We start from the raw sequence: 11,958 nt of genomic DNA on the forward strand, positions 1-11,958 counted from the left end.
GCCAGCGCTATTGTTGACAACATGCATCAGAGCCACTTGTCTGAAGCTCAATAGCTTTTCCTATACAAACAAACCGAGGCCATGGTGTGTATGCAGTGCAGTGAGTGGGATGGGATGCGGGGGCCTCCCGGGGTCCGGCCAAACCACTCTAAACATGTAACTGGATTGACTGATGCTGTAATTCCCCACGGGGTAGACGCCCATGGACGCTGCTGGACCGCATGCTACGCTACACTGACTCCACTCTACAGAGTCAGAGTGCACATCACTCTGATGCTACGCTACATGCTACGCTACATGCTACGCTACACTGACTCCACTCTACAGAGTCAGAGTGCACATCACTCTGATGCTACGCTACATGCTACGCTACACTGACTCCACTCTACAGAGTCAGAGTGCACATCACTCTGATGCTACGCTACATGCTACGCTACATGCTACGCTACACTGACTCCACTCTACAGAGTCAGAGTGCACATCACTCTGATGCTACGCTACATGCTACGCTACACTGACTCCACTCTACAGAGTCAGAGTACACATCACTCTGATGCTACGCTACATGCTACGCTACATGCTACGCTACACTGACTCCACTCTACAGAGTCAGAGTGCACATCACTCTGATGCTACGCTACATGCTACGCTACATGCTACGCTACACTGACTCCACTCTACAGAGTCAGAGTGCACATCACTCATGACGTCTGATTTAGACTTGGATTAGGCACCGAAAATGGCTGATTTATAAGCTCGAAATGGGCTCCTTTCTGAGCATGATAACGGCGCACGACTAAGTATGAATCACCCTTTAACGTGTGATGTAGATTATATATGTTCCGGCGGAAACGATAAAGGCGGAGGAGTAAGTGGCGCATATTCTAAACTGGTTAAACACACACACAGCGTTGCATCATCCATACAGCGGATCTCCATCCATCTGTGAACGCATGGAAGACTCGTTACATAGAGACACTTGACTTTGAATAGAATTTGCATCGGATCATAAGGGAGGAAGGCGGGGACGGATGCACATGCACGCATGTACTGTACACACACACACACACACACACACACACACACACACACACACACACACACACACACACACACACACACACACACACACACACACACACACACACACACACACACACACACACACACACACACACACACACACACACACACAGAGCCTGCCCTGGAGGCAGTTCAAGCTAGCTGAAATGGCTGCATACTGCACAGCCTTCAGGAGCCGATACAGAGGCCTGATTCCATGCTGTTGACAGAAAGATCTTCTCACGTACGTACGCACACACACACACACACCATCAGTGTACTGCATGTACCTTGCACTACAATGAAACCATAAGGCCCGTAGAGTACAGTATGTGTACCGTGGTCCCCTGTGTTCTGAAATAATAATAGCATCTCAGCAGCGTTCCCACATGCAGGCCCGCTGGGTACATTCCTCTCTAAACTACATATTGTGTAAGGTACTGTGCAGTGTGTGCTCCCTCTCCACTAACAGCAGCAGCAGCACAGCAGCCATACATTACATACATTCTCTCATGGAATGTATATACATTCCACTGACGTCAGCGAGCCACAAAGCCTGGCATTGTGCGAGGTCACATCCGCCCGCGGTGCTTTACGCTGGTACAGGCACATGCTTCGTTATCTCACAGACTCGCTCTAAAATCATCACCGTCGCGCACAAACCTCGTATATCCATGTTTTTGGTCTCCCCTACCTCTCTTCTATTCCCACAAAAATACCCCAGTTTGAGCACTCAGGCTTTCACAGCATATCTGGGGTTTTATGAAAATTGGTCTCAAAACAGGCCAAACTGATTTAGCCCCGAAAGTGACGTCACTAACGGTACAAACCCTCCCGTTTTTCAGTTCCAACTTAGATTATTTTATTTTTTTTACTTTTTCCACTCAGAACCAGGAGATAACATGCATACAAACTGGCTCAATAGCGCCACGTGCCAAATCAGGACAATGTGGTTTTGCAGGTGAAAGTGCTTTATAAGCCAGAGAGAAGTTAGTTGGAATGAGTATATCTGAGGCTTGATTTAGGCTCAAACCTTTTGAAAAACGTTTGAGGGACATAAACAATATGATATTAAATATATATATATATTTTTTTAAATTCATGGTGTAGATCCTTTAAGGTTTTTATCGTAAATTGATGGCCTACTTCGCCGGTGTCACGCAAAAGTAGCAAAACGTAGTATTATCTATGAGCTCATGGTGTTTGGCATCGCGCCATGCTTTGAGCTTGTAAAGCTGATATTTGTGAAAGTGAAAGAAGTTAAGTGTGTCTATGGTTAAATGATACATATTGAACCATCAGTTTTGTACATACAAGATTTCCACCTGACAGCAACGATATGAACCAACGAACATCTTTGCATACATGATGCGGCCACACACACACACACACACACACACACACACACACACACACACACACACACACACACACACACACACACAGACACACACACACACACACACACACACACACACACACACACACACACACACACACACACACACACACACCATGTACTGTATCGTCCATACAGACGTACCCTATAGATCAGAGCTATAATAAGCCCATGCATCGTCCATACAGACGTACCTATAGATCAGAGCTATAAGCCCATGTATCGTCCATACAGATGTACCCTATAGATCAGAGCTATAAGCCCATGCATCGTCCATACAGATGTACCCTATAGATCAGAGCTATAAGCCCATGCATCGTCCATACAGATGTACCTATAGATCAGAGCTATAAGCCCATGTATCGTCCATACAGACGTACCCTATAGATCAGAGCTATAAGCCCATGCATCATCCATGCAGACGTACCCTATAGATCAGAGCTATAAGCCCATGCATCGTCCATACAGACGTACCCTATAGATCAGAGCTATAAGCCCATGCATCGTCCATACAGACGTACCCTATAGATCAGAGCTATAAGCCCATGCATCGTCCATACAGACGTACCCTATAGATCAGAGCTATAAGCCCATGCATCGTCCATACAGACGTACCCTATAGATCAGAGCTATAAGCCCATGCATCGTCCATACAGACGTACCCTATAGATCAGAGCTATAAGCCCATGCATCGTCCATACAGACGTACCCTATAGATCAGAGCTATAAGCCCATGCATCGTCCATACAGACGTACCCTATAGATCAGAGCTATAAGCCCATGCATCGTCCATACAGACGTACCCTATAGATCAGAGCTATAAGCCCATGCATCGTCCATACAGACGTACCCTATAGATCAGAGCTATAAGCCCATGCATCGTCCATACAGACGTACCCTATAGATCAGAGCTATAAGCCCATGCATCGTCCACTCCATACAGCCTATAGATCAGAGCTGGGATGTCTCAACACAGACCAGCAGTCAACTATAGCTTTCCCTCTTAAACCACTTAAATGCCTATTTTATACTTAAGCTATTCAAAATGTGGCAGATCTACAAGCTCACAGTGCGTTGTGAGCTAATAGTGAGCAATTTTTTTTGTGTGGGGCACGGTGGCGCAGTCGGTAGCGGTGAAAAGAAGCGGCTTGCTAGCTCTCATGCATTGAAGGAGGCATGAGCTCGGCTCTAGGCTCTCCCTAGGCTGGCAGAGGGAGTGTAGCGCCCAGGATTACGTAGGCAATTGACACTGGGTGAAAAAATGGGTTACAAAAATCGTGGGATAAAAAATAAATAAATAAAAAGAAATAGTGAGCACATTTTTGAAGATGAAAAATGTTGAACATTAGGGTTAATATAGTTAAGAGGAATTGCAGCCCTCGTTTTGTATTATTATTATTAGATTTTTAGTATACAAATAAACAAGAGTAAAAAATCCTTTTGGTTTGGTTCTTTTGCAATAATAAACAGTAATAAATAAATAAATATAGGGTAGGGGGAAAAAGAAGTAGAAAAGAAGAATAACAGTGATTAATAACACTAGAGTTGGGGCCGCTGTGTTCACATCTATATCTCTGGCACAGAATATGTTCAAACAGGGATGAGCTACCAATACAGATCAATTTGGGATATTGATATGGAAATACATATCGTCTTTGGTCGGATGGAAACCAAACCGTCCAAAACTGTTACTTTTCAGGATCCAAATTCAAAAATAGCAAAAGCAGCAGATCTCAAAACGCGCTGCGCTTCACTTCAAGCTTGTAGATCTGCTACTTCTGATGCTTTTGTGTGACGCTGGCTGTAGTATGATCAAGGGCATTACTTTACCAACCACTGCCTTAGGGTTAAGATCTGAGGGAGTGTTGTGAGGAGACGAGAAAACTCACATGTGTTTTTCTAGGAGATGTGTTTCACTTCGCCCACATGGTGAAGCCACAGTGATTAAGTGAGGTGTGAATTAATTGCTTTTCCATGTTGCTAATTATTAGCACGGCTCCTGTGGCCCGCATGCAGCTCCCATGGGACTTCATTTGCCTCTCTAGCCTAGCAGGTCTACCGCTGGCTATAGCTAGTAATAAAGGCTGATTTATATACATAGTTGCGTACCAGTGTCGTGCTCCAGAAATAGCCGATCTACAAGCTGACAATGCGTCACATCGCAACACACTGTGAGGTTGTATATTTTGGGTATAGATCAGGCATAAGCCTTTTGAAAGCTAGCGTAGCCGTATGAAGCTAGCGTAGCCGTATGAGTTTTCAGATACAGGCTCGAAATCCTAGCCATTAATCACCGCCAATCAAAGTCGCGGCTGCTGATCAAATATCTAAATATAACTTTGCCTCAGAATTAGCATGGATAGAATATAGATGTGTTGGATTTTTTTTAAATCAAGAAACTTTCTTATTACATCAACATGTATAATAGTCAGGGGATATTAGCAGAAAGATTTCCAATCTTGGAATACATTCCTTACCAAAAAAAATCTTCACCAATGTGTTTGTAAAGGTGTCTAGTAACACATCTCACAAAGACTGAAATTCAGTTTCCCTAGGAGAATTTTTGACAGCTGCTGAAAGTTGGGGTACCCACCATTTCCCTGCATTTCCATGCAGGGCAAAAAAAAAATCAAATTTTAATTCTGTTGTAAGTAGCATGTGAGGGGTCAAACTAGGGTGTTTTTATGATTCTGAATCCATTGCAAGCATTTGTTTTGCACCAAAAAACACTCCTTGGGCTAAAAACGGCCATAGCCATCCTTGTCCAGGTATACTTTTTGTGTAAAAAGCCAATTGAGATTGGGCTGTTTTTAGCCCAAGGAGTGGTTTTGGTGCAAAACTAATGCTTGCAATGGATTCAAAATCATAAAAACACCCTAGTTTGACCCCTCACATGCTACTTAAAACAGAATTTAAATTTGATATTTTTTGCCCTGCATGGAAATGCAGGGAAATGGTGGGTACCCCAACTTTCAGCAGCTGTCAAAAATTCTCCTAGGGAAACTGAATTTCAGTCTTTGTGAGATGTGTTACTAGACACCTTTACAAACACATTGGTGAAGATTTTTTTTGGTAAGGAATTTATTCCAAGATTGGAAATCTTTCTGCTAATATCCCCTGACTATAAGACGGTACGAACCTTGGGGTTCACCTCCCGAGTCTGTGTTGCAGCAACAAGACAAAATAGCAAGCTAAGTTGGAGCTGATTTGGCATGTTTTGTTCGTCTAGTCTCCGGAACTGGCACTCTCTCCGCCAAAGTGGTCCAATTTGTAGCTATACTTCCCTAATTCACTGAATTGCTAAATTAGTCCCTAAGTGACTAAATAACGAAGGTCTCGATTTGATTCAATTAACCGAATCTTTATTTAGCACCCTTCACATTGAGGGATCAAATGACTGAGCCGCGCAAAACATCTTGAACCGGCTGAGAGCAGCGAGCCACGACAAAATAACAAGCGTGACACCGAGAAACATAACAACATGAAAACGTTAGGAAGGGCATGACTTGCATCTCGAGATTGATACCAGCACCGAGATAAAAAAGGGAACGACTGGAACACTGAAGCTGAAACGATGCACACGTACGCATCTTATCTGGTCATATCCTGACTGAGTCTTCATTTAACTCTGTGAGTGAAAAAAATGGACCGGAAGAGGCCCATTTTGTTCATGAGTTAAATGAACACTTTTAAACATAAACAAGATATCTTCCTAGTAGAGGTGCAACAGTTAATCAAACTAATAGATGTGATCGATTATAAACAATAATAAATTTTATATAAAGAAAAAGAAGAAAGATAGCAGATCTAACATATCACCATTTTTGTGCACCATTGTACGCCGAAATATAAAATAAAATAGGGCTTAAAGGGCAAGACCACTTTGGTAGATGTTTGGGTTGTGTAGTTACCTTGCCATGATGTAACTCCAAAGGTGGACAAGAAATCAAAAATAATTGCTCCATTGATTAGAAATTGATAATTCAAAATTTGCTCCTCATTGACTTACATTGTACGGTAAAACAGCTCTCAAAGTCACACTTTAAGCACGTAAACGAACACGAACAAAGCTGATTCAGACAATATAGAACATCACCAAACCCAGTACTGTTTTTTTTTAATAAAAATATTAACTTCCTGCTGATTTTACTATTTGAAGATCCGGATCCACGAATCCAGTCCAGGTTTTCTTCTTAATAAAATAGCAAAATCAACAGGAAGTTAACATTTTTATTAAAGAAAAAAACAGTACTGGGTTTGGTGATGCTCTATATTGTCTGAATCAACTTTGTTTGTGTTCATTTATGTGCTAAAAGAGTGACTTTGAGAGCTGTTTTACCGTACAATGTAAGTCAATGAGGAGCATATTTTGAATTATCAATTTCTAATCAATGGAGCAATTATTTTTGATTTCTTGTCCACCTTTGGGGTTACATCATGGCAAGGTAACTACACAACCCAAACCTCTACCAAAGTGGTCTTGCCCTTTGGTAAATAAAACTGATTTAGTTGAATATAAAAAAATCTATTAGGATTTGTTTTTGTATTGATCTGTTGATATATTAAATATGTTGTACATATACAGACCACGCTTCTTGATTATCTAATTAATAATATAAAGGAATGGATAGAACAATCACTAAGACATTAATCATTACTTGCAGCCCTATACTCTCCAGCTTCAACCTCTCCCTCTCCAACCCTCTCCACCACTGGTTCTCAACGTGGGCTCCAGGGACCCTCAGGGGTCCTTTGAGGAATCTTACAGGTGTGTAACTCTGAGAGTGTTCAGAATGGGTTCCATTCTGGTCACTCTCAGAGTTATGGCGTTCCTTGAAATTAAGGCCCCCTTAACACGACAATGGTCTCAAAATAAAGTATCAGATGTGCCGTCCGTTTAGACAGGAACAGCGTTTTCGGGGCTTGAATCCGCAACTAAGTGAAACCTCCTTCCAGAGTGGAAAACGTTGACAACGCTCCGCGTCCCGTCTCCATGTAAACGGAGCAAAACGTGGTGTCGTTGCCAGATGTTGCGAGAGAAATAAGCAGAGCCAGTTCTATGAAAACAAGCCCTAAAGCCCTGTATAGGTTTAAACATTCGCACTTTAAACCTATACAGTACTGTACATCTACAAGCTCACAGTGAGCTTGTAGATCGGCTACTTTTCACCATATATATTTATTAATTCAGATGGGGGTCTGCGAAGAAATACAATCATTTGACATGCACATGTTTGAGGACTGTTTAAACAATGATAAACATCTAAAATCAAAAAAATAACCACACTTTAAAAACAAGCCCAAAAAAACGCAACACTCAACAACCAATATTTACAAGCAACTTTACAGGAAACACAAGCCCAAAGTCGCTTATAATAAGCGGACATGGCAACCCACAGATCAGCTGTGTACCCTACAGCGTTTTCAATCAGTGGTTAAGGATAAGGATAAGGATAAGGATAAGGATAAGGATAAGGATGGTACAGTGCGTCACCGTCTAAAGACAACATAAAAAGTGAGAACGCAACGACGCTTTGACGTTTTCACCAGAGAGCGTCGTGGTCTAAAACGTGGCCCTAAAACTCTCTCTCTTTGGTGTGTGTGGCGTCTCTCCTCTCTCTACCTGTGCCGGAGGGCCCTGTGGCGCACTCTGAGCGCGCTCAGAGCCAGGCTCCATCTCTTCTTAGTGGGCCGAGCTGGTGGGCTGTAGTCCATATGGAACAGGACCGGGACTGAGGGACGGATGGATGGATGAATAAAAGACAGGACAGACCCAGCTTCCTCCTCTCTCTCTCTCTCTCTCTCTCTCTCTCTCTCTCTCTCTCTCTCTCTCTCTCTCTGCAGCAGACTGTCTGAATACTGTGTGTGTGTGTGAGTGTGGGGGGGGGGGGGGGGGGGGCAACAGGGGCCCTGCCTAGAATTCCACCCTTGGTCACATGATGGAGCCCTGACACCCAGCTGCTAATGGCTCTTCTCAACGCCCCATTGGAGAGGGTGCACCCTACTGTGTGTGTGTGTGTGTGTGTGTGTGTGTGCGTGTGCGTGTGCGTGTGCGTGTGCGTGTGCGTGTGCGTGCGTGCGTGTGTGCGTGTGCGTGCGTGTGTGTGTGTGTACATGCATACAATTACTACTTAGTCATTAAGCACAGTGGTTTTCAGAGCGGGGGCCTCCACAGGGGCTGGAAACATCATTAAAGAATAATAATAATAAAAAATGATGCGTTGTGAGCTCGTAGAGCAGCTATTTTTTGCTATTTTCTGGTTCACAGCCAGAGCATATAGCTGGTTGGGGGTCCTCGACATAAGGAAAGGTCTGATTTAGCAGATGCTCTTATCCAGAGCGACTTACTACATGCAAGAAGGGAGTAAGCACTGATCATTTGGAACCAAGTGGACCCTTACAGGTCTGTAACTCTGAGTGTGTGCAAATTGAACTGCATTTGTTCACACTCAGAGTTACATAAAGACTGAGGATTTTACAGCGTAGATTGGGGTCCGAGAGATAGAAAATATGGTATCAAATGGGGGTCTGTGGCCTAATGCATAACAAATTGGGGGTCCCTGAAATAATAAGGTTTGAGAATCACTGACCTAGTGCCTAGTCAACCACAGAGAGGGATGGGAACCGACCACCAGTGGTGGAAAGTAACTAAGTACATTTACTTAACTCTCTCACTGCCAGAACCAGAAATCCCGAGTTTTTACTTAATGTTGTTTTATAGACCGTCACGGTCTAATCTTGAATCCGGAAGGAGCAGTAAAACTGTAGCACAAACGGATACGGAAATAATGTATTTAACGTCATTCCGTTCCCGTCGACTCCACGTTTGTCGTTTTTTTTCTTTCGCCTGTATCTCTGTTTCCGAGGAGACGCGTGTTTCCAACGGCCTGTAGCGAAGGGGACACTTGCTCCGGATGCAATGTTTTGCATCCGGAGCTTATAGTCAGAGACTCCTGCTCCGGAAACACACAGTGAATCCATCGATAAATATGGATCTAAACTTTTATGACAACTTTAAAACTACTAAAAACACGAAAATCGCTCGAAAATCGCTTGGCACTGGGTGAGTACATTATAAAAAATACTCTGGCAGTCAAAGAGTTAAGTACTGTACTTAAGTACATTGTTTAGGTATTTGTACTTTACTTGAGTATTTACAATTTCTAATACTTTTACTTCTACTCCACTACATTTCAGAGGCAAATATTGTACTTTTACTCCACTACAATTATTTGAAAACTTTAGTTACTAGTTACTTTTCAAATATAAATGATATAATGAAACATACATTAACCACTTCAGCCCTGTTTTATACCTAGGCTGTTTGAAAATAGCCTAGGAATATCGCGACGCGTTGTGAGCTTGTAGATCTGCTATTTTCAAATATTTAGTACTTTTATCGATGCTGGCACGTTTTACTGACAGTCGCTCACTGCAAAACAATGACATCCTGCATCTATACGGCTGAAAAGGAGAAGATACGGTAAGCATTGTAAATTATTTTAATATATGTTATTAGGCAGACATGGCCCATGCCTTTTTTTCTACCATTTCTACACTGTGTTCATTAATAACAGTCTTTAGTCCACACTTTAAATTGATCTAGTATCAATAAGGGAATCAATAAAGAATTCAACCGATAAACTGAATCTCTAATGGCGTTGGTATCAATACAATGTGATCAATTCATTTACCAACCAACCAACAGGCTAAACGGTTGAGTAAATACAGTGCCAGGAAAACAAATAAGTGATACAAAGTAACTAGTTTAACCACTTTCAACCACTATATGTGTCATTATAGGCATTTTTCTTTATTTTTTAAAGTACTATAAAAGTATAAAATAGGGCTTAAGTGATTGTATACTTAACATCTGTGTAACAACTACTGCAACTAAATAGCAGTGGTGGAAAAAGTACTCAAATGTTTTACGTAAGTAAAAGTATCAATACTGCAATGTAGAAATACTCTGTTACAAGTAAAAGTCTGGAATTAAAAATACAAAAAGTACAAAAGTAATGGTATCAAAATGTACTTATAGTACCAGAAGTAAAAGTACTCATTATGCAGAATGTCCCATTTCACAAGTTTTCAAATGTATAAAAATCTTTTGAAAATAGCAGATCTACAAGCTCACAATGCGTCGCATCGCAACACGTTGTGAGCTCGGCTATTTTCAAATGGCCAAAATGTATATAGGGCTAAAGTCAGCACATGACACACTAATACATAATGTAAACAAATGCACTTTCAAACACATAAACACAATACTTCACATGTACTGCAGATCAATAATGCAACACACACACACACACACACACACACACACACACACACACACACACACACACACACACACACACACACACACACACACACACACACACACACACACACACGCACACACGCACACACACACACACACACACACACACACACACACACACACACACACACACACACACACACAGTGCTGTGGTTTAATATTACTGTTAAGACTTAGAAAGACTTGAAGACATGAATGGATACACTTGATTGACCTTGTGTTGACTAGCCAAGCATCTCTTCAATTTAGACGTCATGAGCCCAAAGCTAAATAAAGCCCCCCACACACACACAGCAACCCTGGTACACTCATGTGTATAAGGAATAAACAGGCTGGATAATAAAATGGATCGTTATATGTAAAACCAGGCCGATGGCGGATTTTTGCCTCCAATGTCGATCATGAGTTTGGAGAGTGCTAGACGAGTTTTTAACAAAGTTTCTATTTGATAACATCATGTTACTGATAAGCAAACAATTAGTGTAAATAAAAATGAGCACAAATAGCTTTTTGGCAACATAATGTTTAAGTATTTAAACCAAAATATAAAGGTAACTTTTAACATTATACTGTGCAGTGAACAAGTGAGAAAAGTAGGCTAAATATAACATACACATTATTTATCCTCTTAGGCCCTATTCAAAAATGATCAAAACTTGTGACACACGGGCTGCATAATTTGCAATAGACTGGTGGTGTTTCAGCATCATTTTTGTACTGAATTAACTTCCGGTCTTTACACACCAGGGGAGAGATGAATTGATCATATGAAAATCGCCGGTGAGTAATTTGCAATTTGCAAAACTATGCCGTACTTGTATAGCTGATGCCTCATTCATACAGGTTGATGCCTTTATGTGCGGTTCTGAATAAACATTGTAATGTAATATTCACGTTCTGTGTAGATGTACTCACAAACAACATTTTAAAAATCACACCCAGTGTGAAGTGGGCGGTGTGGTCATCACAGTGGTCATCATAGTGATGGAGGCTCGCTTCCAAAAAAAATTAGATTTTTGGAAGTGCATAATCCTATTTATAGGTTATTAATGTCATCATGTGTCTCGCTAGCCAATCACAGTGCTGAATAGAGTCAGCCAATAGAGTCAGCCAATCACAGTACAGGAAAGTGGGCCAAGTGGGCCAATCACAGTGCAGGAAACTAATACTA

At 41.8% G+C, this 11,958-nt stretch overlaps 1 protein-coding gene across 1 annotated transcript in view; it reads right to left on the reverse strand.

Annotated features, from left to right (window-relative positions):
* The window catches only part of LOC308092393 (uncharacterized protein), a gene marked incomplete at its 5' end in the record, with an annotated part of 27,431 nt that extends 27,348 nt beyond the window's left edge, over positions 1-83 (reverse strand). The window contains 1 exon segment of the mRNA XM_080438254.1: positions 75-83. Within this exon segment, the coding sequence (XP_080294380.1) occupies positions 75-83 (9 nt within the window).
* Positions 84-11,958: the final 11,875 nt, after the last annotated feature.

This window comes from Gymnoscopelus braueri, assembly GCF_963280865.1.
Source record: "Gymnoscopelus braueri genome assembly, chromosome: 9".
NCBI classification, from domain to species: domain Eukaryota; kingdom Metazoa; phylum Chordata; class Actinopteri; order Myctophiformes; family Myctophidae; genus Gymnoscopelus; species Gymnoscopelus braueri.